At 47.4% G+C, this 26894-nt stretch overlaps 1 protein-coding gene across 1 annotated transcript; it reads right to left on the reverse strand.

Annotated features, from left to right (window-relative positions):
* LOC132592471 (papilin-like) lies at nt 1-26518 on the reverse strand. The gene is made up of 13 exons (XM_088674583.1): nt 26345-26518; nt 21855-21995; nt 21423-21584; nt 20049-20186; nt 19728-19910; nt 12936-12969; nt 11594-11691; nt 8376-8516; nt 7273-7431; nt 5004-5141; nt 4703-4885; nt 503-670; nt 1-163 (listed from the first exon to the last, which is right to left on the reverse strand). Exons 1-13 carry the CDS (start codon nt 26475-26477, stop codon nt 141-143), a joined length of 1701 nt encoding a protein of 566 aa, XP_088530709.1. The 5' UTR covers nt 26478-26518; the 3' UTR covers nt 1-140.
* Nucleotides 26519-26894: the final 376 nt, after the last annotated feature.

The raw sequence follows: 26894 nt of genomic DNA on the forward strand, positions 1-26894 counted from the left end.
TGCAAGAAAGCCCAGGTTTTATTTGGGAATAGATGATCTCAGCAGCCTCCCCAGAGATAGAAGGAGGGGGGGCATGGCAACACCCTGGTGTCTGTTCTGGGGTTGGGTTTTTCTCAGACAAGGTGATAATGTTGAGCTATTCAGTCCCCCTCAGCGGACTTTCCTGTGGGTAGAAAAGAGAAAGAGTCACACAGGGGCAAAGGGGAGGCAGCCAAGTCATTGAGCACCTGGACCTTAGGGCAGGCAGCAGCAATGATAAAATCATGGAATCATTGTAGAGTTAAAAGGCACCCCTAAGGGTCATCTAGACCAACCCCCAGCAACTTGAAGCCATTGGTAAACGCACCCATGGCTAGGGCAGGATGATGCCAGCAGGGCAGCCGAGAGAGAACCCTGTGGACCTCCACAGTGTGCCCCCCTGCCCTCCACATGCACACTTATAAATATTTAGAGACAGAGATAGGTAGGTGGAGAGGCACAGACACAAAGACAAGAATCTTACCAGTTTTCCCACAGACCATCATGCACTCCAGTTTGGTGTGAAACCGATTGCCATTCCCCCCGCAGAGCCCATACACGAATGTCTCGCACTTCCTGGTGGCTGAGTTGTAGTAGTAAAATTCTGAATAACCCTCACAAGGGCCAGGGTCCTTTGGCAGCTTGCAAACCTCTGAGGCCACAGAAGGGAGTGAAAGAGAAAGTGGGAAAGTATTTCTTAGGGCAGGAAGGGCAGGAGGGAAGTGGAAAATTGAGATATGCTTCAAGAGTTTTTAATTGCAACTTTGTGTTCCCTGCATGCATTCCTTCATAGGAATAATTCAAAGCCCTGCCCCCCGCCCTGCTAGGGGGAAGGAATCATAGAATCATAGAGTTGGAAGAGACCACAAGGGTCATCCAGTCCAACCCCCAGCCAAGCAGGAAACACCATCAAAGCCAGGGCTGGCCCTACGGCCAGGCTGGGGGGCGCAGGGCGCCACGGTGCCGGCCCTTGGCAGCAGCGCTGCACACTAAGCCTGCCTGCCCATCGTGCAGCAGCGCCCTTGGCAGCCGCGCTGCGTGCTGAGCCTGGCCGCCCGGCCACCCGCTGCGCTGGAAAACGGGGCGGCGGGGGGGCTCTGGAGGGATCCGTCGCACCACGGCGCCAGGGCGCCAGAGGTGCTTAAGACGGCCCTGATCAAAGCATTCTTGACATATGCCTGTCAAGCCTCCGCTTAAAGATCTCCAAAGAAGGAGACTCCACCGCACTCCTTGGCAGCAAATTCCACTGCCAAACAGCTCTTACTGTAAGGAAGTTCTTCCTAATGTTTAGGTGGAATCTTCTTTCTTGTAGTTTGAACCAATTGCTCCGTGTCCGCTTCTCTGGAGCATCAGAAAACAACCTTTCTCCCTCCTCTATAAGACATCCTATTATATATTTTAACATGGCTATCATTATCACCCCTTAACCTTCTCTTCTCCAGGCTAAACATACCCAGCTCCCTAAGCCGTTCCTCATAAGGCATCATTTCCAGGCCTTTGACCATTTAGTTGCCCTCCTCTGGACACGTTCCAGCTTGTCAGCATCCTTCTTGAACTGTGGTGCCCAGAACTGGACACAGTACTCCAGGGGAGGTCTGACCAGAGCAGAACACAGTGGCACTATTACTTCCCTTGATCTAGATGCTATACTCCTATTGATGCAGCCCAGAATTGCATTGGCTTTTTTAGCTGCTGCATCACACTGCTGACTCATGTCAAGTTTGTGGTCTACCAAGACTCCTAGATCCTTTTCACATGTACTGCTCTCAAGCCAGGTGTCTCCCATCCTGTATTTGTGCCTTTCTTTTTTCTTTTTGCCCAATTGTAGTATTTTACATTTCTCCCTGTTAAAATTCATCTTGTTTGCTTTGGCCCAGTTGTCTAATCTGTTAAGGTCATTTTGAAGTGTGATCCTGTCCCTCCCAATTTGGTGTCATCTGCAAACTTGCTCAGGATGCCCTCAAGCCCATCATCCAAGTCATTGATAAAGATGTTGAATAAGACTGGGCTCAAGACAGAACCCTGTGGCACCCCACTAGTCACTTCTCTCCAGGATGAAGAGGAGCCTTTGGGTTCGGTCAGTCAGCCAGTTACAAATCCACTGAATGGTAGCATTGTCTAGCCCGCATTTTACCAGCTTCTTTACAAGAATATCATGGGGCACCTTGTCAAAGGCCTTGCTGAAATCGAGATAGGCTATATCCACAGCGTTCCCTTCATCTACCAGGAATCACAGACCCTTCTCCTTCCATGCATAGAGGAATTGCGCCTGGGCTATTTGGGCCAGTCCAGCTCAGGACTGAATTTGGGAACCTGCTTGTGGCTGCTGGTTCAAAAATTTGCAGCCCTCTCACCTCTCAACCCTTTGCCAAATGCTCCCACCCCAAACCCTCCTCCCAAAATCTGCAAAAACATGCCAGTCCCCCTAAACCTCATCTTTAAAACAAAATGAAGCAAATCAGCAAATGGATTTATGGACGGATATAATTTGGGGCACAGGCTAGGAGTCACCCTATGGCAAAGGTTGTTTATCACCAAACATGGAGCTAATATATGAATCCTCCCTATTCTGGGGATTTGCACGGACTGCCGTCCTCTTTTAATGAATCCTGGTGACAACATGTCAAATACTCTGTCATTTCCTCTTCCCAGGCGGAATTAGAAATTGGGGTGTCAGAATTTCTAAGGCCACATTCATTCATACAAGGCTCCCCACCCTTTTGAATCCAAAGGTTTAGTGTCCTATTTCAAATACAGAATCTCTTATCTTGAAATTTCAAATTGCTACAATCACAAATGTCCATTCGAAGAATATGGCACACAGCATGAACATTAAGAAGAACATAAGGTGATCCTGCTGAATCAGGCCAATGGCCCATCTGGTCCAGCATCCTCTTCTCACAGCCAGATGTTTTTGGGGAATCAGCAAGCAGGATCCGAGCACAAGAGCAGCCCTCTCCTTTCCTGTGGCTTCCAACACCCATATCCAACCTCTAAGCATGAAGACAGAGCACAGCATCCCAACCGCTCCATCCCCTCAATTATCCATCTATCTATATCTATCTATCTATCTATCTATCTATCTATCTATCTATCTCTATCTATCTATCTATCTATCTATCTATCTATCTATCTATCTATCTATCATCTATCTATCTATCTACCCATATATTCCGGAGTATAAGACGACTGGGCGTATAAGACGACCCCCAACTTTTCCAGTTAAAATATAGAGTTTGGGATATACTCACTGTATAAGAAATACGACCCGGCGTATAAGACGACCCCTGACTTTTGAGAAGATTTTCCTGGGTTAAAAAGTAGTCTTATACGCAGGAATATACTGTATCTATCTATCTAAATGTAAACTGGCCGTGTGGGTGTGTCTCCACTTTTCTCCGAAACCGTTTGACCGATTACATTCAAATTTTGACACAATATCCCAAGTGAATATGCGAGTTACCATATACAGTTCAAGTACAGTCATACCTCGGTTTAAGTACACCTCGGTTTGAGTATTTTCAGTTTAAGTACTCCGCGGACCTGTCTGGAATGGATTCATCCACTTTCCATTACTTTCAATGGGAAAGTTCGCTTCAGGTTAAGTACAGACTTCCGGAACCAATTGTGTTTGTAAACCGAGGTACCACTGTAGACAGATGTCACACTTGGGCCACATAAAACCCCCAAAACCCCGTGTTCCAGAATTCACAACTCAGACAAAAGTGCATGCTGGGAAATAGTAGCCAGAAGCTCCGTCTCCAAGCCCAAGCCAAGATTGTGACGTCACCAACCGACATGCTATAACCACCACAAAGGCCATTCCTCCACAAAGGCCGACACCGGGATCCTGCCCCTAGCCCCCGACGTACAACCGTCACAGACAGACCACGCCACATCGACACCGTGCCGAAAAGGGGACCACTCCCCGCTGTTCCCTCCCCCCAAATTCTGAATACCTGACATACAGGCCGGGTTATGCCGACACCGGCACCAGGGGACTCACAGGGATGAGCCGGGGGGGGGACCCCGGAGGGGGATGGGGGGAGGGGGAGTGCAGGGAGGGGGTGGGGCTGCTCACATGGATGTGCCGGGGAATGGGGAGAGGAGGGGTTGCGCTAGCTCATGGGTTGGGACAGGATGGGGACACTCACTGGGATGAACCGGGGGATGAGGGGAGGAGGGGGCAAAATATCTCAAACAAAATGAAGGGGGACTCTGAAGGTGAGGGGAGTCTGAAGGGGGGCTCTGAGGGTCCATTTAACAGACTGAGCCACAGCAACGCGTGGCCGGGCCAGCTAGTATGAAACATAAAGTTAAGAAGAGAGCAGTGTACCCAATCATCCCAGAACTCTGGACCCATTCTGGTCAGCTTCTTCCACTTACCCGATTGGATGGAATTGCCTGACTTCCCAGAGGAGCTCTGCTGCATTGCCTTATGGTCAGAGTATTGAACCTGAGAGACCTGAGAGAGATGCGGATTCAAATCCCCACTCAGCCATGAAGCTCCCCGGGTGACCTTGGGCCGGTGGCTTCCTCTGAGCTTAGCCTACCTCGCAGGGTTGTTCTTGGGGTTAAATGAGCAGGGGGAAGTTGAGCTCCTTGGTGGACAAGGGGAAATATATATATAAACACAATCAATGAAGCCATGAATATGAATTTCTGGTGGGTCCGTACTCGGTACCTGGGCTGATTTTCCCGCAGGCTGCCTTGCATGCCTCCTTTGTCTCAAAGTTGTTGCTGTTACCCTGGCAGCCACCGTAGGTGAACGGAATGCACGCCTTCCGCGATGGGTCGTAGTAGAAACGGCGGAAGGATGCATAGCATGGTCCAGGTTTGCGCGGCAACTGGCACCTGTCACTGCGAACTGTTGGAGGCAGAATGGATGGAGGTCCATGAGGAGATGTTCTCAGTCTCCAGGGCACTTAGGTGCCCAGAGAAGAAAGGTGGGGAGGAGGCAAAAGGGGCGGGGCCTTTGCCAGTACCTGAGTCCAGGCAGCCCAGGCTGCACCCGGTGAAGCAGCACTTCTGGGTGAGAGGGCACTCTCGGTCGTCTCTGCAGGTGTCATTGCAAGGGACAAAGGTGTACACCAGTTCCCTTTTGGGACACACGCCAGGGTGCTCTGGAAAAAGGAGATGGAGAGGAGGGGACAGCAGTCAGTAGTGAGATCAGCCCTGTAATTGTGTTTCGAATGCCTGCACTCACTCTGGAACGTGTGAGGATATCATCAAGAGGAAATAAACTTCTGAGCATGTGCAGAGTTCATTCCCCTTCCTATGCTCATACCACTGGCAGCCACCACCACCACCACACAGCTTGGCATGAGGGAGAGGAGACTCTTTGAGTGTGCCCCAGCACCTCTTGCTTGGCAGATCCTCTGCCAGCCATGCACGTGTGAATCCAACTGCCCTCCCCATCAGGTCCCAGTTAAAACATGGACTCGACGTGGCTAAAAAGGTAAAATATTTGGGAATATGGATGACAGCAAAGAATATTAATCTTTACAGTGATAATTACGAACAAGTATGGAAGGAAATAAAGAAAGACCTGGAAAGATGGACTAATATGAAAATGTCATTCTTAGGAAGAATTGCAACAATAAAGATGAATGTATTACCTAAGATGTTATTCCTATTTCAAACTATACCTGTGGTTAAAGGTACGAGGCAATTCCAAGAGTGGCAAAAGATTTTATCAAGATTTGTCTGGCAGGGGAGAAAACCTAGAATAAAACATAAGATTTTGGTAGATAAGAAAGAAAGAGGTGGATTCGCCCTGCCAGACTTGAGACTTTATTATGAAGCGTCCTGTATCTGTTGGATAAAAGAATGGATAACTCTAGAGAATACGGACTTGTTAGATTTGGAAGGTTTTAACAATAGATTTGGATGGCATGCATATTTATGTTATGACAAAAAGAAATCACATACCGGGTTTACGAATCATGTGATAAGAAGATCTCTGTACGAGGTGTGGGAAAGAAATAAAAGGCTGTTAGAGACTAAAACACCCTGGTGGGTCTCACCAGCAGAGGTATTAACAGTTAAGAAAGTAAATATGGAAAAGAGGCGGGCCACGTATGAGGAAATCTTGACGAAAACTGAAAAAGGATGGAGTTTAAAACCTTTTGAGGACATTAAAGGAGTGTTAACAGGATGGATAGAATACCATCAAATAAATGATGTGCTTAAAGAAGATAGAAAAATAGGTTTTGAGGATAAAAGATCCAAATTTCAAATAGAAGTGCTAGAAGGCAAAACAAAGCTTTTGGCAAAGATGTATGATCTGTTGTTGGAGTGGTATACAAAAGATGAGTTGACAAAAGAAGTGATGATTAAATGGGCAAAAGATTTGGGGCATAATATTGAATATGATGCGTGGTTGAAACTATGGAATCAAACTTTAAGATTTACAGCATGTACTGCCTTGAAAGAAAATGTATATAAGATGATGTACAGATGGTATTTAACTCCAGTTAAGTTAGCTAAAATGTATAGAATGAGTGATAAAAGTTGCTGGAAATGTAAAGAGAAAGATGGTGAATTCTATCATATGTGGTGGACATGCGAAAAAGTTAAAAGATTTTGGGAAAGTTTATATAATGAATTGAAAAAGATGTTTAGATATACCTTCCCAAAAAAACCAGAAGCATTTTTGTTAGGAATAATAGGAGGAGAGATTAGAAAAGAAGATCAAACACTGTTTATGTATGCAACAACCGCGGCTAGGACTTTGTTAGCCCAAAAATGGAAATTACAGGAATTACCTACAATTGTGGAGTGGCAGATAAAAATGATGGACTATGCTGAACTTGCTAGATTGACATGCAAGATTCGTGACCAGGGGGAGACAAGGTTTCAAAAGGACTGGAGTAAATATGTGGACTATATGGAGAAAAACTGTAGATCATTAAAAACTCTCGCAGGATTAAAATAAACCTTACGAATTGACCAGTATGTTAAAAAAGGAACTGCAAAAAAAGGAATTAACAAGAAACCCGCATGAAGGGAGGGGGGGAAGTCATAGCTCGGCGGAGCAAGGTAAAAGATGTGAATATAAGATCTTGTATAAAAGATTGGTTTTGTTAATTTGTTGAATTTGGAAAATTGGAATAAAATGTATTAAAAAAAAAAAAAAGAGTGTGCCCCAGCACCTCTTGCTTGGCAGATCCTCTGCCAGCCATGCACGTGTGAATCCAACTGCCCTCCCCATCAGGTCCCAATACCCCCCCCCCCCCCGCATCCAAGAGATACCTTCTTCAGCCACCTGGCAAGTCTTCCCGCACCCTTTGCTGCAGCACTTCTTGCGTGGCAAGTTGACTGAGGCACAGTCCTGGTCATTGGTGCAAATCCCTGAGCAGTTCACAGCCCGGCCTGGCTGGGGGCTCAGCCTGGGGCAGTATCCAGGGTAGACTGGGGATGAAAGGAGAACCTAAGAACCTAAGAAGGGCCTGCTGGATCAGGCCAGTGGCCCATCTGGTCCAGCATCCTGTTCTCACAGTGGCCAACGAGGTTCCCATTAGGGGCAACCTGCAAGCGGGATCTGAGCACAAGAACACTTTCTCCCTTCCTGTGTTTGCCATGACTGGTATTCAGAATATTCAGAAGCATTTATGGGGCCGCAGGCCAACACTGAGTGCATTCCCAACATTTTCTGAATGTATTTTATTCAGCTGAAATCCTGTCTAGGACCAACAGCTATCTGGCTGCACAAAATCAGTAAGAAGATGTACTAATAATAATTTAATTTGCAAATCATGGAATAGAGTGCTTTCTTCAGTCCTACACAACTGAGATAGTTCAGCTTTGAATTTACACACGTTTTTGGTTCTTTGTCAGTCTTTCTGAACCGCACTGTGATCTTCGGATGAAGGGCTGTATAGACATTTAATGAATGAATGAATGAATAAATGAATCTGTTTTCATTTTTTTAGAAAACCCCCACAGGAATAATTTCAGGGAAAGGAGCCGGTTCCTCTTTGCCAGGAATGAATGGGGTCTCCCTGATCTCAGCTGCATGCACACCTGAGAGCAGGTGGGTCTCTGGACTGAGGCTGTGCACAGCCTGCCTCCCACCTGTTGGTTGGACCCTGCTGGCAGTGCGCCAGGTGGAGGTCAGTTGCCATGTGAGCTGGCAAGCCACACCATGGCGGGTGGGATGCTGGAACTGCAATGCCTCTTGCCTGCCTCTGAACTACAGGGTTATAGCCTACATAGATCCAGGCAGGATACGCGCCAAAACCCTGTTTGCATGGGTGGGTGGTCGAGAGCACATTTGGGTCAGAAGGTGAGGCAGATGGGAGGTTGCTGACTTCATTTCTCTCCAAAAAAAGAGGAGCTGCTGCCCCTCTGCTTACCCTCAAGTGGGAGCATGCACTGGTTCCCACAGCTGGTCTGGCAGCAGCGCTCCCTCCCTGGGCAGCTGTTGTCCCCAGAGCAGAACTGGCCACACTGGGTGTCATTGTTTTTGGTCAGAGTAGGACAGGTGCCAGGCTTCCCTGTGATTGGGAAAGAGGGAGAGAGGAGAGAGAGAGAGAGAGAGAGAGAGAGAGAGAGAGAGAGAGAGAGAGAGAGAGAGAGAGAGATGGATTACTAAGCCTTTCATTGGTGCTGGAAAAGAAAGCATTTCAACTCCTCTCCACTTTGAAAATTGAAAGCTTCTGCCGCTTAAAGAGGAGAACATAGGAACAGCCTGCTGGATCAGGCCAATGTCCCCTCTATGCCAGCATCCTGTTCATATCTTCGTCGTTTCCTGGGAGGCGGGCGGGGCTTGCCTCTCGGTACACGGTGTGTCCTTAAGTCTCTCGTGCAGCTTGCCTGAAGGTGGGACTGGGCTTCAAAGGCAAGTATTCCTCCTGTCCTGCCACAGAAGGCCAGCAGGTGGCACCAAATCTGCAGCCCCAAAGTGTCCTGCTCTTGTCCACAGCTGGGAGGGGGGGGGGGTCAGAAAAGGGCTGGCATTTCAGAGGCAATGTATTACGGGCCGTCCTATGCCTCATCTTAATGTGGATGGGGAACCCCATATCATTAGTTACCTGCTCTTCACCCTAAGGTTGCAGGAAACATTACAACCTTAAAACAAAACATTAAAAGCAGTTTGAAACAACTTACAACCACAAAAATAAGGAGATTCAGATTCTTTGTTCTTTGAAAATCTGAACAGGAGAGCTTATATCGTTTGCATCGGGCATTGGTTTTCAACCAGTGTGCCGTGGCACCCTGGGGTGCCTTGTATGATGGTCAGGGTGTTGTGGGCAACACGGACCTCCATCCCTCTTTCTTTTCTTCCCTCCCTTTTGTGTCTCTGTCTCCCAAAGGCTTGAGCTTTTGTTTGTTGCAGCAGCCCTGGCTATAAGCTCCACAGGCGAACGGTGCCTCTGAGGCTGGCCAGGGGGTGCTGGTTGCCAGGAGCTGAGGCGGCATCAGAAAAAGCAAGTCGGTGAGGGAGCCCAGACAGGCAGTCCACCAGCCCTTGCTGTTGGGAATAATAATAATAATAATAATAATAATAATAATAATAATAATAATTTATTATTTATACCCCGCCCATCTGGCTGGGTTTCCCAAGCCACTCTGGGCGGCTTCCAACAGAAAAATAAAACACAATAATCTATTAACATTAAAAGCCTCCCTGAACAGGGCTGCCTTCAGATGTCTTCTAAAAGTCTGGTAGTTGTTTTCCTTTTTTATATCTGATGGGAGGGCGTTCCACAGGGCAGGCGCCACCACCGAGAAGGCCCTCTGCCTAGTTCCCTGCAACTTGGCTTTTCGCAACGAGGGAACCGCCAGAAGACCCTCGGTGCTGGACCTCAGTGTCCGGGCAGAATGATGGGGGTGGAGACGCTCCTTCAGGTATACTGGACCAAGGCCATTTAGGGCTTTAAAGGATGGACAAGTGGCAGGCCGGGTAGGCAGGCCGGCAGGCAGGCAGGCACTGCACTGGCCCTTCTTGTGCTTGCTATGCCCAGGACCTGCCTGGGAGCTGAGTGCCCACTGCTGTTGCTACTGCCTGTTAAGTTAAGGTGTTCACCTTCAACCAGTCTCCGTTGGGCCACTAAGGCTGGGTGTATCCTCTTCCCAGGCCATTGTGGGGCAGTGTAGGGAGGTACCCCTCTTTGGGGCAGGAGGGGCAGCTCAGAGCCTAGGGGCAGTAGCACCAGCTGCCCAGAGGACTCCCAAGGAGAAGGGAGAGGAGAGGAGGCTGAGGGAACACTGCACAAGAAAGGGCCAAAGCTAGGCTTTCTGTCACCCGGGTCAGACCCAGTCTGGCGCACGCACACACACACACACACACACACACACACACACACACACCAAATGTGTGTTTGCATACATACACACACCCCTCAGCACATTTATTCATAGAAGCCCTGACAATGCTTCATTGCCGGGAGGGGGAGCAAATCCTAGAAGGGTTTCTGAAATGCCTTGGCAAGAGGGAGGCTGGTGGGGGGAGGGAGTCCAGTGGCACAGCAGAGTGGCTGAATGCCCCCCCCCCTCACTGAATTTCAGCATTCCCAGTGGGGATGGACCTGTACATCTTCTGAAGCAACTCAAGTGCTGTTCCCCTGAGCTTCCCCAGCTTCCCGAAGCCTTTGCATGGCTGCCCTTCTCTCAAAAACAAATGATTCCCAGAGAAATGTTTTGACACATGGGACTGGACGAAGAGAGGAGAAGGAATCCCTTACCTGCAAGCCTCTGACCAGAGGTGAGTGTCAGCTCAGCCCAGAGGGTGAGGAGCCCCACAAGGATCACAAGAGCACCAGACTTCATGGTGGGTCAGGCTAAGTGGAGAGTCCACTGCCCAACCCGACTGCTCCCTTATATTGCCCAGGATTGCAGAATCACAGCAAGCTCAGGAAGATGGTGAAAGTGGTGAGCAGGACAGAGAGGAAACTCTTCCCTACCCCACCAGGTTTTGTAACAAACGGTCCCAACGGTTGAAAGGTTGTGGGCACCCTTTCCACAGAGGTGCCTGAGTGAGGAGGATGGCTAGAAATGACAAGCCGAGGACCCTACATTCTTGCTCTCTCCAGTTCTTTGCACAATGGGGTAATTAACCCACAATTAGACAGATTTGGAGTGAATAATGATCAAGGGAAATTGTCATCAACTTTTGTAAAAATGATTGAAAATCTAGATTTAATGGATTCTTGGAGGTACAAGCATAGATTAGAGAGAGAACACACATACTTCTCTGGACCAAACAAATCGGCTAGCTTGGTGCTTTACTGAGTACCCAGGTGGGCAGAGCTGAGTGAGAACAAACCCCTTCCCAGCTCATCTACCCAGGTCTTCGTAACACATGCCAAGTCAATGCCCTCATCTACAATAATAGAATCACAGAACTGTAGACCCTTGGGATCCCTTCCAGCTCTATGATCCTATGATTCTACTTCACCAAAGATTCCTGAGTAAGTTGAGCAGTCAAGGAGTGAGAGGAGAGGTCCTCTTGTGAATCCTGAACTGGATCAGTTGTAGGAAGCTAAATAAATAGGCAGTTTTGCGAATGGGGAGGCATGCATGGATGGGTAGACAATAAGTGGCACTGGGAGAAGGAGGAGAAAGTGCTTACCTAGAGGGTGGCTGGAGGCAGGTGTCAGTTGACCCCAGACAGCAAGGAGCCCCACAAGGAGGAGAAAGCTACCACACCACATGATGGACAAGCTAAGTCTGCTGCCCAGCCCATGGCTCACTTATATCTCAGAAAACAGGTTCTCTGGGGAATTCCCAAAGAAGGAGGTGAAGGAAGAAGGGACAGAGGTCAGGAGAGGAAGTGGAACAGAGTGGACATTCTTTTCTTTCTAAGAAGGTTTTGCAACAAACGATCACAAAGCAGCTAATGCAACTTCAACTATTTAGTATCCTCAGCAAACTTGGCCACCTCACTGCTCATCTCATCTTTGGATTGTTTGTGAAAAAGTTAAAAAGCACAAGTCTCAAGACCGATTCTTGGGGAACTCTGTTTTCTATTACTCTCCACCTACAGAGCTTCCTGGAGAGCAGTTCCTCTTCTGCTCCCCAAGGTTTCCTTATGATAAACTTGTGAGCCTGCAAGAGCCCCTCCCATCCAGATCCCCAGACAGGATCACACCTGCTGCACTTCAGTGCTTGCTGTTCCCAGACTATTCCCTGCCAGAGCTATCAACCTTCCCTTTTTTTGGTGGGAAATTCCCTTATTCCAGCGCCGTTTCCCTGGCTGGAATAAGGGAATTTCCCGCAAAAAAAGGGGAAGGTTGACAGCTTTGTTCCCTGCACTCCTTGCTCAGCCTCCAGCCTTTTCTGAGGACCACAAGAATTGTCCCCAAGGGTGACTCATGGCACCTCAAGGATGGAGGCAGCAAGTCTGGCCAAAACAGAGGATGTGGCAGCTCTTATCGTCTGGTTCTACCTGGAGCCAGTGTAGTGTAGTGGTTAAGAGCGGCAGACTCGTAATCTGGGGAACCGGGTTCGCGTCTCCGCTCCTCCACATGCAGCTGCTGGGTGACCTTGGGCTAGTCACACTTCTCTGAAGTCACTCAGCCCCACCCACCTCACAGGGTGTCTGTTGTGGGGGAGGAGGGGAAAGGAGATTGTTAGCCGCTTTGAGACTCCTTCGGGTAGTGATAAAGCGGGATATCAAATCCAAACTCTTCTTCTTCTCTTCTTCCTTTTCAGTGAAAAGAGGCAAAGTAGGTGCTGATCAGTTCTGCTTTCTCTATGTAACCCAACAGCATTTCTCCATCTTCTGCAAGCAGAGGACGTGACACTTGCGTGTTCTTCCTCTTACTTCAGATATAGCTGAGGCTTCCTGTTTCTGCTTGAGCCAGGAATGGAGGTATCCCTCAAAACCACAGGGAGAGACAGATAAGCAAAGAATGATGGAGGAAACTCAATCTTTGAATTCCTCTCTGGGTGGGAGAGGAACAGGCTCTCACCTTCGGATTGTCCTGTGGTCTGGCACTTGCTTCCCTACGGAATGCGAGGGCGGCAAAGACACTGGGTGCATGAGCACCCCGACTGCCATGACCCCCGATCCATTCCTGGAGGAAGACAAAATCCTGCTAATTGGACTAAAGTACAGGCACGTGCTAGAGGCGATGAGAAAACAAACTTTGGAACATCTCGGCTACAAGGATTTAAAGGTCGGAATTGAGATAAGGTTTCATTCGGTGCCAGAGACGGTGGGGGGAGGGGAGCCTACGGTTGTTTTTTCAAAGTTTTTCTTCTACATTTCTGATTTGGCAACCCTCCTCGGAATATAAAAAGTGAGGGTGGGAGAAACTGGATTAATATTATGAAATTTAACATCAAACTGGAACTGCGTATGTGAGAGGAATGGAATGGAGAGAGAGAGAAAGAGGAGGAAGTATCACCTTTGATAGGACCATGTTGGAATATAGAGTCGGTCACGACTGGACCTAATGGTCAAGGGTCCCTTTACCTTTACCTTTTTACCTCACTTGAAACTTTAAGTTGCTTAACATATTAACACTATTTGAAACCATAAGATTCTAGCTGTTGTATAAGGGATGCTATCTTGAAGGGAATGTAATTGAAATTATTAAGATTTTGGAAAAAAGGGACGCGGGTGGCACTGTGTTCTAAACCACTGAGCCTAGGGCTTGCCGATCAGAAGGTCGGCAGTTTGAATCCCTGTGATGGGGTGAGCTTCCGTTGCTTGGTCCCTGCTCCTGCCAACCTAGTAGTTCGAAAGCACATCAAACTGCAAGTAGATAAATAGGTACTGCTCCGGTGGGAAGATAAACGGCGTTTCCGTGCACTGCTCTGGTTCACCAGAAGCGGCTTAGTCATGCTGGCCACATGACCCGGAAGCTGTCTGCAGACAAACACTGGCTCCCTCAGCCTATAGAGCGAGATGAGCAATGTAACCCCAGAGACGTCCGTGACTGGACCTAACGGCCAGGGGTACCTTTACCTTTAAGATTTTGGAAAGCAGAAAATAAAAAACAAAGAGGTACCCATCAAAACTAGCACACGAGGAGGCCACTTTAACTAAATTGTATAATTCCATATATAAATAATTGGTTTTAATAATCATATTAATTGGATAAAATTGGCAGGCATAATGAGGCTGCTATTGGAACAATACTGGAAAATCAATAAAAAATATTCAGACTGGTGGCAGCTGTAAGCATTCTTGAATGATGCTGAATATTTAGAGCCATTCCAACCTGGGTTCAGGCATGAAGGATGACCTCTGCAGAGAGCAGGACAGGGGGGGATCATTAAAAAGTAGGGTTGGAAAGGACCCTGAGGGTCATCTATTTCAAGCCCTTGTAATGCAGGAATGCTACCGTGCTCCTGCTTCTAGATCTCTCTTTGGCTTTTGTTACCATTGACGACATGAAACAGTTCTAGGGGTCTTAATAGGTCACAAACTTAACATGAGTCTTATTTTCCCAAGGAGGAGGAAGGCCATTGATGGGAAGAGAGTTCTTCTGAGAAAGCCACCTGCCAGGCACCTCCACTTCCCAGCTGACAAGACCCATTTTGCAGAACTAGGCAGGCAGGTCTGGGATCTGCTGACTGGTGGCATGATTTTTTTTTAATAATATATTTATTGGGATTTTAAAGACATTTAAAAAATACAAAACAGAAAAGAAAAATCCAAAACACAAAAGATACAACAATACAAAAAATACAAAAAAGAAAAATATGCATAACAAAAAAAGATTCTAACTTAAAACCCTTATTGCCAATTTATTGACTTCCTCATTCCTCCTCCTTCTGCAATTCTTTATATATCCTCTGTAGTAAACTCTAAATCTTATATACTTTCTAATTATCACTTTAATATTACCTTATTTCTGTATCTTAACCTATTATATTATATCCAGATCTTTCTTCTTAATTAATTTCTCATCATTTTCTAACGATATTTATTTTACATCATTGTCTTATCTACAACCTCTATTTTATCTCCTTCACTTCCACAAATTTCTAATCTATTATATGCTTATTCTTTAGGTAAATTTTGAATTTCTTCCAAACTTCTTCCACTTCTGCTTCACTTCGATCTCGGAGTCTCCCGGTCAGTTCAGACAGTTCCATATATTCTATCAACTTCTTCTGCCATTCATCCACCGTTGGTATTTCTTCATTCTTCCAGTTCTTTGCAAGTAGAATTCTTGCAGCTATTGTGGCATAAAAAAAAAGTAACATCCTTCCTAGATATATCATCTCCCGTTATCCCCAGTAAGAAGGCCTCTGGTTTTTTAGAAAATGTGTTTTTCAACACTTTTTTTTCAATTTATTATAAATCTTTTCCCAGATGTCTCTCACTTGGGGGCACGTCCACCACATGTGGAAGAAAGTTCCTTCTTGCTTTTTACATTTCCAACATTTGTTATCATGTTTATGATAAATCTTTGCTAACTTTACCGGAGTCAGGTACCATCTATACATCATTTTCATTAAGTTTTCTTTTAGCATTGTACATGCGGTAAATTTCATATTCTGTTTCCATAACCTTTCCCAGTCTTCCACCATAATATTGTGTCCTACATCATTTGCCCATTTTATCATCACACATTTTGTTTGTTCATCTTTTGTATGCCATTCCAACAGTAAATTATACATTTTTGATAGATTCTTACTTTTTGAATCTAACAATTCTGTTTCCAATTTAGACTTTTTCATTTGAAAACCAACTTTTTAATCCATTTTGTACAATTCATTAATTTGATAATATTGTAACCAGTCATTTACATTGCTCTTCAACATCTCATACGGTTTTAACTTAATCTGATCTCCTTCTTCCACTAAAATATCCCTATATTTCAACCATTTTGTTGACATATTCAATCTTTTCTGCGTCTTAGCTTCTGCTGGTGAAATCCACCTGGGTGTTTTTGGCTCTAGCAAATCTTTGTATCTAGTCCATACATTATACAATGATTTTCTAATAATATGATTTTTAAAACCTTTATGTACCTTAACTTTATCATACCATAAATATGCATACCATCCAAATGCCTTATCATGTCCTTCCAGATCTAATATATCATCATTGTCTAATGTAAACCATGTCAAAGAGAACAACAACTACCAGACCTTTAGAAGGCATCTCAAGGCAGCCCTGTTTAGGGAAGCTTTTAATGTTTGATGGATTTCTGTATTTTAATATTTTGTTGGAAGCCACCCAGAGTGGCTGGGGGAACCCGGCCAGATGGGCGGGGTATAAATAATAATAATAAATAATAATAATAATAATAATTAACCATTCCCTTAGCCAGAAAAAGGCTGCTGCTTCAAAATATAACTTCAAATCCGGCAGGGAAAAGCCTCCTCTTTCTTTAGCATCTGTTAAAAGTTTATATTTCATTCTTGGCTTTTCCCCCTGCCAAATGAACCTCGATAATACCTTTTGCCATTCTTTAAAACAACCAACATTATCTACAATAGGTAATGCTTGGAACAAAAACAACATCTTTGGCAATACATTCATTTTTATAACAGAAATGCGGCCCATGATAGACAATTTCAAATTTGACCAACCTTCTAAGTCATATTTTATCTCTTTCCATAATTTATCATAGTTATTTTTAAATAAATTAATGTTCTTTGCAGTCATATTCACTCCCAGGTATTTCACCTTCTTAACAAATGTAAACCCTGTATTGTTCTGTAATTTATTAATTTCCTCCGCCGACAGATTTTTACTTAAGACTTTAGTCTTTATTTTATTTAATTTAAATTCTGCTGTCCAAACTCGTGAATCACTTCCAAAGCTCTAATTACACTTGTCTCTGGATCTCTGCTGACTGGTGGCATGATGTCTGCTCCCACCAAATCCTTCCTCCAGCCCACCTGGCCTGCTCAGCGTTCCAGGATCCCCAAGTGCAGAAGGGAGGACCACAGGGGCCGGGGTGACTGGCCACTGGATCTTCTCACCAATCCCAAGTGCAGCTCCTGGGCAGTGCTGGGGGCTGCCTCAGGTTGGGTCTTGTAGAAACCCTGGCAGCTCCAAGGCAGCCACTTGCTCCAGCAGCAGCCAAACTCAGCATTCTGGAGTCTCTGCCCCCCAGCAGCTTCTTCCGAGTTCTGCCCCCTTGAACAGGCCAACCCTCTCACATGAAGGTGGACCCTCCATGCCCTCCCACCTGCTGCCCCCTCTGGGCATTTGGCCAGTGAAGGGCTGTGGGGAGCACTTGGTTCCTAGGGTCAGTGGAAGGACCCTCCTGGCTCTGGCTTTGCGATGTGAATTTCACAGTGCTATTATTTCCCTTTGAGAGATGCTTTTCCCCCACTGGGACAGCAGCGGATGTGGTTCTCCTCTTGATGCCTCATGTCATGCAACGCAAGAACCAGACTCAGTACATGCAAGAAAGCTCAGGTTTTATTTGGGGATAGATGATCCCAGGTTATTGCTTCTTGGGAGAAAAGCAATGACAAACCTAGGCAGCATCTTAAAAAGCAGAGACATCACCTTGCCGACAAAGGTCCGTCTAGTTAAAGCTATGATTCTCCCAGTAGTGATGTATGGAAGTGAGAGGTGGACCATAAAGAAGGCTGATCGCAGAAGAGTTGATGCTTTTGAATTATGGTGCTGGAGGAGACTCTTGAGAGTCCCATGGACTGCAAGAAGATCATTCTGAAGGAAATCAGCCCTGAGTGCTCCCTGGAAGGACAGATCGTGAAGCTGAGGCTCCAATACTTTCACCACCTCATGAGAAGAGAAGACCCTGATGTTGGGAAAGATGGAGGGCACAAGGAGAAGGGGACGACAGAGGACGAGATGGTTGGACAGTGTTCTCGAAGCTACCAACATGAGTTTGACCAAACTGCGGGAGGCAGTGGAAGACTGCGTGCTCTGGTCCATGGGGTCCCGAAGAGTCGGACACGACTAAACGACTGAACAACATAGATGATCCCAGCAGCCTCCCCAGAGATAGAAGGAGGGGGGCATGGCAACACATTGATGTCTGTTCTGGGGTCGGGGTCTTCTCAGACAAGGTGATCACGTTGAGGGACTCAGTCCTCCTTAGTGGAATTTTCTGTAGGAAGAAAAGAGAAAGAGTCAAGGAGGAGGCAGCCAAGTAATTGAGCATGTGCCCCTTAGGGCAAGCAGAAGGAATGATAGAATCATAGAATTGTAGGCTTGAAAGGGAGCCCAAGGGTCATCTAGCCCAACCCCCTGCAAGAAGGGATCTCATTTAAAGCATCCATGACAGATGGTCATCCAACCTCTGCTTATAAACCTCCAAGGAAGGAAAGTTCACCATCTGCCACAGGAGTACCTTCCACTGTTGACTGACTCTTACTTTCAGAAGGTTGTTCCTGGTGTTTAGTTGTAATTTCCTTTCCTGTAACTTGCAGCCATTGGTTCGAGTCCTACCCTCAAGAGCAGGAGAAAACAGGCTTGCACCACCCTCCATGTGACAGCCCTTTAGGTTTTTGAAGATGTCTATCATATTTCCTCTCAGTCTCCTCTTTCCCAGGCTGAACATTCCCAACTCCCCCGACTGTTTCTCACAAGGTTTGGTTTGCAGACCCTCGATCATCTTGGTCACCCTCCTCTGCACACCTTCCAGCTTGTCAATATCCTTCTGAAACCGAGGTGCCCAGAACTCGACACATAACTCCAGGTGAGTGTAGAGCAATACTATGACTTACTTCCCTTGATCTGGACACTAGAATTCTGTTGAGGCATCCTAGGATTGCATGAGGTTTCTTTGCCGTTGCATCACTCTTTTGACTCATGTTAAGCAAAGGGTCTACTAGGGCCCCTGTTTCCTTTTCACATGTACTGCTGTCAAGCCAGATGTCCCCCATCCCATGTGCTTCAAGCCTGGCTCCTCTTGAAGCTCCTCAGACGTCCTCCCTCCATGGGTGATAAGGGGGAGATCCACCATCCTTAAGCTCACCCATGCATAGGACAGGATGGTGCCATCCTGAGATAGAAGCCTGTACAACTTCACAGACCGCCCCCTGCCCACTACACATGCATGCGTGCGCGCACACACACACACACACACACACACAGAATGAATCTTAGCTAAGTTCCCGCAGACCATCATGCACTCCAGTATGGTACGGAACCGATTGCCATTCCCCCCGCAGCCCCCATATACAGATATCTCGCACTTCCTGGTGGCTGGGTTGCAGTAGTAAAATTCTGAATAAGCCTCACAAGGGCCAGGGTCCTTTGGCAGCTTGCAAACCTCTGAGGCCACATAAGGCAGAGAAAGAGGAAGCAGATAGGTTTTTCTTAGGGCAGGAAGGTGGCAAGAGTTTTTAATTCCAACTTCATGTTCCCTGCATGCATTCCTTCATGGGAATAATGCAAAGCCCCTCCATAAAAGGCAAAGGAGTCATTGAGCCTTCTCTTTCGAGGCAGAGAGGAATTGTGCCTTGGGCTATTTGGCAAGTCCAGCTCAGGGACTGAATTTGGGGGACCTGCTGGTTCAGATCTCTGCAGCCCTTTTGCCTCTCAACCCTTTGCCAAAGCTCTCCTTCAGAGGTCTGCAGAAACACATCAATCCCGAAAAACCTCATCTTCAAAACAAGATGAAGCCCATTGGGTGACTTGGGCCAGTCGCTTCCTCTCATCTTAGCCTACCTCACAGGGTTGTTGTGGGGATTAAATGAGGAAGGGAGAGAACGAGGCATGCAACCTTGAGCTCCATGGAAAGGAAGGTGGGTGATAAACACAATCAATGAAGCCAATAAAATGCATTTTTCTGGTGGGTCCCCCCTCTCAGTACCTGGGCTGATTTCCCCGCAGGCTTCCTCGCAGGCCTCCTTTGTCTCGAACCTGTTGCGGTTGCCCCAGCAGCCACCGTAGTTTAACTGGTTGCACTTCTTCTTCAATGGGTTGTAGTAGTAATGTGTCACGTATGCTATGCACGGTCCACTTTCAGGCGGCAACTGGCATCTGTCACTGCGAACTGTTGGAGGCAGAATGGATGGAGGAAATATTCTCAGTCTCCGGGGCACTTAAGTTGGCATGGCCGATGCTACCTCCACCGGTTGCCCAGAGAAGAGAGGTGGGGAGGGGGCAAAAGAGGCAGGGGGTTTGCCAGTACCTGAATCCAGGCAGCTCCGGCTGCACCCAGTGAAGCAGCACTTCTGGGTGAGAGGGCACTCTCGGTCATCTCTGCAGGTGTCGTTGCAGGGGGCAAATGTGCGCACCAATTCCATTTTTGGGCACACGCCAGGGTGCTCTGGGAAAAAAGAGAGATGGGGAGATTGGGGGAGGGACTAGATGACCTTCTGTAGCCCTTCCTACGTGGCAGAGGCATGTGCCCAGCTTTTTCTCTGGGCAGGAAAGCCAATGGATGGCCCTGCTAAGTCCCTCCATGGTGGGCTGTGCAGCTTCACCCCCCTTAAGTCCAGGCCCTCTGACCTTCCCTGCTCACCCACCCACTCCATAAGAGCACAAGAAGAACCTTCTGGATCAGGCCAATGGCCCATTTTGTCCAGTGGCCAACTGGATGCTTCAATGGGAAGCCCACCAGAAGGACCCAAGCGCAAGAGCCCTCTCCCCTCTCCCCTCCTGGGGTTTCCAGCAGCTGGCATTCAGAAGCATCGCTGCCTCCAACCATGGAGGCAAACAGAGCCATCCTGCTAGAAGTCATTGAGAACCCTCTCCTCCTCCATGAATTTGCCTTTTAAAGCCATCTGGGGTGGAATCTAGACTAAGGTTACCAGATTTTTTTCAATGAATCCGGGGACGCTTTTCAGCTTCAATGGATTTTGTATGGGGACTGATTTGTAAATCCGGGGACTGTCCCTGGGAAATGGGGACGTCTGGTAACCTTAATCTAGACACATATAAGAAAGGTTGTTAAAGTGCTTTAAAAAAAAAGTTTTGAAAAATATATGGAATTTGCCATAGCTCACCATCACCATCTAGTGTTACATTTGTATAATGCACTTTACAACACACTGAAAACGTTTTATTTGCAGCTGTATAGCTGAGTCCTAGGTTGCTGGCCGCCATCGCCTCCTGTGGGAGGGAGTTCCATAGTTCAACTATGTACTGCCTTGTGAAGACGTCCTTTCTCCTAATGAACTCCTGTGTTTACAGCTTCATATGCGTATCTCTGGATATTTCTGAAATGCGCTTGGTGGTTCATGCCACCAAGAAAAGCCCTGGAATTGTTTGGAATGCCAGGACTCACTCTTGGAACATGTGAGGAAATCATTGAAAGGGGAAAACATCTGAGCATGTGCAGAGTTCATATCCCCCTGTTATGCTCCTAGCACTGGCAGCCACCACCATACAGCTTGGCATTAGGGAGTGGAGACTGTGTGAGTGGCAGACAAGTGGGCTCGAGCCCCAGCACCTCTTCCCGGGCAGAGTTTAACATTGGTTCTCCCACCCACAAATATGTGCACCCAACTGCTCCCCACCCCCACAATCAGGTCCCCATATCTCTCCCCCACCCAAGAGATACCTTCTTCAGCCACCTGGCAAGTCTGCCCACACTCATTGCTGCAGCACTTCTGGATTGGCAAGGAGAGTCCTGAGCCACAGTCCTGGTGATTGTTGCAAGTCGTTGAGCAGTTCGTAGGCTGGCCTGGCTGGGGGCTCAGCCTGGGGCAGTAGCCGGGCTGGTCTGGGGATGAAAGGAAAATGTAAGGAACTAAGAAGGGCCTGCTGGATCAGGCCAGTGGGCCACCTAGTCCAGCATCCTGTTCTCGCAGTGGCCAACCAGGTCACCCAAAGGGAATCCCTGCCTGTGTTTTCCAGCCCAGGTAGCCACCAAACCCCCTTGTGTGGATGGATGGGTGGTCGAGAGCACATTTGGGTCAGAAGGTGAGGCAGATGGGAAGTTGCTGACTTCATTTCTCTCCAAAAAAAGAGGGGCTGCTGCCCCTCTGCTTACCCTCAAGTGGGAGCATGCACTGGTTCCCACAGCCGGTCAGGCAGCAGCGCTCGCTCCCTGGGCAGCTGTTGTCCCTGGAGCAGAACTGGCCACAATGGGTGTCATTGTTTTTGGTCAGAGTAGGGCAGGTGCCAGGCTTACCTGTGATGGAGAAAGAGAGAGGGAGAGATAGATAGAGAGAGAGAGAGAGAGAGAGAGAGAGAGAGAGAGAGAGAGAGAGAGAGAGAGATGGATTACTAAGCCTTTCATTGGTGCTGGAAAAGAAAGCATTTCAACTCCTCTCCACTTTGAAAATTGAAAGCTTCTGCCGCTTAAAGAGGAGAACATAGGAACAGCCTGCTGGATCAGGCCAATGTCCCCTCTATGCCAGCATCCTGTTCCTATCTTTGTCGTTTCTTTGGGAGGCGGGTGGGGCTAGCTTCTCGGTACACGGTGTGTCCTTAAGTCTCTCATGCAGCTTGCCTGAAGGTGGGACTGGGCTTCAAAGGCAAGTATTCCTCCTGTCCTGCCACAGAAGACCAGCAGGTGGCACTAAATTTGCACCCCCAAAGTGTCCTGCTCTTGTCCACAGCTGGGAGGGGGGGTCAGAAAAGGGCTGGCATTTCAGAGGCAATGTATCAGGGTCTGTCCATGCCTCATCTTAATGTGGATGGGGAACCCCTTGTCCTCTTATCATTATTTAACTGCTCTTTACCAGGGTAGGGTACAACAACAACAACAACAACAACAACAACAACAACAACAACATAATAATAATATACCACCCTATACCTGCCGGTCTCAGGATAAAATCAGAAAACCACAAAATACATAATCAAAATGAAAACCAAACCAACCCAATGACCTCCCTCCCCCAACATATTTTAAAAGGGGATGGGCTATTCTCGGTCACCAGTCTAGTTGCCATATTCCGGATTAACAGTAGTTTATGAGTCACCTTCAAAGGTAGCCCCACGTAGAGCGCATTGCAGTAGTCCAATGAGGAGATAACCAAGGCGTGTACCACTCTGGCGAGACAGTAAGGAGGCAAATGGAGTTCGTGGGCACAGAATTGACCTGCGCCTCCATGGAGAGCTGTGAGCTCAAAATGACTCCCAGGCTGCACACCTGGTCCTTCAGGGGCACAGTTACCCCATTCAGGACCAGGGAGTCCTCCACACCTGCCTGCCCCCTGTCCCCCCAAAACAGTACTTCTGCCTTGTCAGGATTCATCCTCAATCTGTTAGCTGCCATCCATCCTCCAACCGCCTCCAGACACTCACACAGGACCTTCACTGCCCTCACTGGTTCCGATTTAAAAGAAAGATAGAGCTGGGTATCATCCACATACTTGTGAACACCCAGCCCAAACCCCCTGATGTGCAAACACTCCACAAACGGATTTCAATTCACTGCCTTGCAAACAGCGACGCTTCAGCTGGGATTCCTGCCTCTGCAAGGGATTGAACTAGATGACCCTTGGGATCCTTTCCATCTCAACAGGTATATGATTCTTTAACATTGCAATGAATACGCAATACTCAATGAATAGCCTGCCTCTGCATAGGTTTTCTGCAAGTAATCAATAATAATAATAATAATAATAATAATAATAATAATATATTATTTATACCCTGCCCATCTTATCGTATGCTGTGCATTAATTACCTGCCCCTAACCCTAAGGTCCCAGTGCGGGTTGCAAAATTAAAACAGTCTTAAAAAGAGTCTGGAACCATTTATAATCTTAAAAATCAGATGGGTCTGAAAAACATACACCTGAAGCATCGAAAGCCAGGGGAAAGAGATGCTTCTTCAGCCTCCTTCAAAAACTGCACCATGAAGGTGTCATCTGCTACTGAGTCAGGCTTCAGGTCCTTGCATTGATTTACAAAGCGCTGAGCAATTTGGGGCCAGGATCCCAAATCAGGAACCCTGATATTCCGGCTCGATCACTGAGATCATCTGCAGGAGCATCTTTGCTCATTCCTTGGGTTGCTGATGCTTCTTTGTCATTGGCCCACTCCTGTGGAACTCCCTGCCACTGGAGATTCAGCAGGACCCTTCTGTGCCAACATCTAAACACCTGCTGAAAACTTTTCTATTCTTCCAGGCCTGTCCAGGCAATTCAGAATATATTCCCCCACAATGGTCTGCTGGTGTTTGTTTCTAATTTCTTTTTTTGCTTTTAACTTTTAATTATTTTATTGCCTGGTTTTATGTCTTTATATTGCTGTAAACCACTGGCATATGTTTCATTAAACAAATAGTACAACTGTACAAAGAAACAGATGAAAATGCACAAAGAAGAAGATACTGTACAAAGAAACAGATCAAAATGCAGCAGCGTCAATGAAAAGGGACAACCCAAGCCAGGTAACTGCCAATATACGTAGGTGTCCACCTGTCCCAGGAAGCAGAGAGTGATCCCTGCTTGGCCCCAGGGGGATGAGCACACCAGGTGGGGTCTTCCCTCCTTCTCTCAGCTTCCCACCCTGCGTGTCACAGGAGCAGAGGGAGGCTGGGTGCTGAGTCAGCCTGGGGTGGGTGGGGACGCCTCTCTCTAGCAAGCAGATCCAAACTTCAACCATGATGTGTCAGACATGGAGGAAAGTCCCAGGGCCAGATCTGACGCCTGCCTGCCTGCCAGGACTCCTTCACGCAAGAGCAGGGAGTGAGCGAAACAGAAGATGTTATCTGACCTGGCAGAGACAACGCTAGCTCAGGTAGTAGAGTGTGAGACTCTTAACCTCAGGGTCGTGGGTTTGAGCCCCACATTGGGCAAAATATTCCTGTATTGCAGGGGAGTTGAATAAATGGCCCTTGTGGTCTCTCCCAACTCTCCCATTCTGTGTTTCTATGATTCTATGAAGGCTCATGCCAGCTTCGCCGTTAGGAGAGAGGCAGCTGAAAAAGAGCAATAAAATGTAGAGCAGGAGAAGTCAAAGTAGAGCAGGAGAATAAAAAGTAGAGCAGGAGAAGTCAAGCAACAAGAAGAAATAAAAAAAATCCTTCCAGTAGCACCTTAGAGACCAACTAGGTTTGTCATTGGTATGAGCTTTCATGTGCATGCACACTTCTTCAGATACACTGAAACAGAAGTCACCAGACCCTTATGAATAGTCAGAGGGTGGGGGTGGGGGTATTACTCAGAAGGGTGGTGGGAATGGATGATTAGCTGATAGGAGTGATAAACTTGTTGATGACTGTTAACGACTGCAATTGGTCTGGCGACTTCTGTTTCAGTGTATCTGAAGAAGTGTGCATGCACACGAAAGCTCATACCTATGACAAACTTAGTTGGTCTCTAAGGTGCTACTGGAAGGAATTTTTTTATTTTTTTGTTTCGACTGCATCAGACCAACACGGCTACTTACCTGTAACATGCAACAAGAAGGTTTCTGTTAACATGTTAAAGGCAGTGGGGCTCTTAAATATAGGAAGTGTCAGATCATTGCTACATCTTGCCCAATATTGTCAGCACTGGCTGGCAGTAGACTTCAGGAGAGGTATTCTGCCCACTGAGCTTCACCCCCACCCCAAAGGGGGAGAGAGGGAAAGACCAGGCTGAAACTATTAGCTTCTGATCACAGAATTATCAGAGGGTAGAGTTGGAAGGGACGCAGGAGCCATGGCTAAAGAGGACCACAACTTTAATATAGTTTGAAAAACCCAAGCAGTGTACAAAGTGCTTACATCCGGGTTCCACGGTGTGCGGATGCGCAGAAGTGATCTGCGTACCACGCGCATGCGCAGAAGCGATCTGCGTGGTGTGCGCATGTGCAGAAGCGCTCTATCGGTGCTTTGTGCACGCGTGGAAGAGACACTCCGTTAACGGACTGCTCGGGGAGCGACCAGCTCCCTGGAACCAATTGCGTCCGTAAACCAAGGTACCACTGTATCATCATCATCATCATCATCATCATTTGCATACCACCCTATACTGCAAGTCTCAGGGCAGTTCACAGGATAAAGTCACAATATCAAAACACAAAATACATAATCAAACACCCCCCCCAACCCCAACCCAATAAAGCACCCCCAACGCATTTTAAAAGGGCATTAGAGGACAATCAACTAAAGGCCTGATTAGTGAGAAATGTTTTTGCCTGGTGCCTAATGGTTTATAATGAAGGTGCCTGGCAAACCTCTCTGGGGAGAGCATCCCACAAATAGGGAGCCGCTGCAGAAAAGGCCTGCTCTTGCAAAGTTCCTTTTCAAATTCTGAAAACATAAGATCATTGGCCCATAAGATCATTTCACCAACCTCAAGTCTGAGCCCTCTTGCCCCTGACAGCAGGATCTATAGTGAAGGGGAAACTACGGGACAGGAGATGGTGGTTTCATGGCGATGAGGACTCGTTCAGCTGCCCATCCGCCTCCCATCAGCCCCAAGCCAGCACAGCCGTAAGATGCAGAGGCTAAGGGGAATTGCAGCCATTTCAGAGGCAGGCTGCCTTAGAGAGGGTTTCCCATGGAGATTGGAACAAGGGAGCCCAAGGAGACACTCACCTGGAGGTATCTCACCAGACACAGGTGCCAGCTCACCCCAGAAGGCAAGGAGCACAACCAGGCAGAGGCTGATGGACTTCATGGCGAAGCAGGTCTGAGTCCCAGCCTCCACACGGGAGGCTTTGTATCCCATGCAGAAGAAACTGACAGCACATTTGGGAATTTTTCGGCTCCACCCAGAATGAACAGAAAGCAGAAAGGAATGGATTGGTTGGGAAAGGCTGGAGAATCTGAGTGACTGGAGAGGGACGTTTCCAAGCCAGCACCCCATTCGTAGGCAGGCGATGACTCCGCTGAGTCCTCCTAGGCGTGCCTCTTCTGTTATCAAAATGCATTTTGAAAGGATCACAGAAATGAGGAGTTGCCTCCAGGCACTTCCAAGTACCAGGGGAAGTGCAGCCCAAACCCAGGAGACCCGATGCCAGCCTTGAGTCTGGGTGGCCTTGTGCTTGGGCCATTCAGCCGTCTGTGCCAAAGGGGAAAGGGCCCCTTGGCTGCAGGAGGCAGTTGTGTTCCCCTCCCCAAAGCGGATGTCATTACCCACCTGGGC

The sequence above is a fragment of the Zootoca vivipara genome, chromosome 7, assembly GCF_965207765.1.
Source record: "Zootoca vivipara chromosome 7, rZooViv2.hap1.1, whole genome shotgun sequence".
NCBI classification, from domain to species: Eukaryota; Metazoa; Chordata; class Lepidosauria; order Squamata; family Lacertidae; genus Zootoca; species Zootoca vivipara.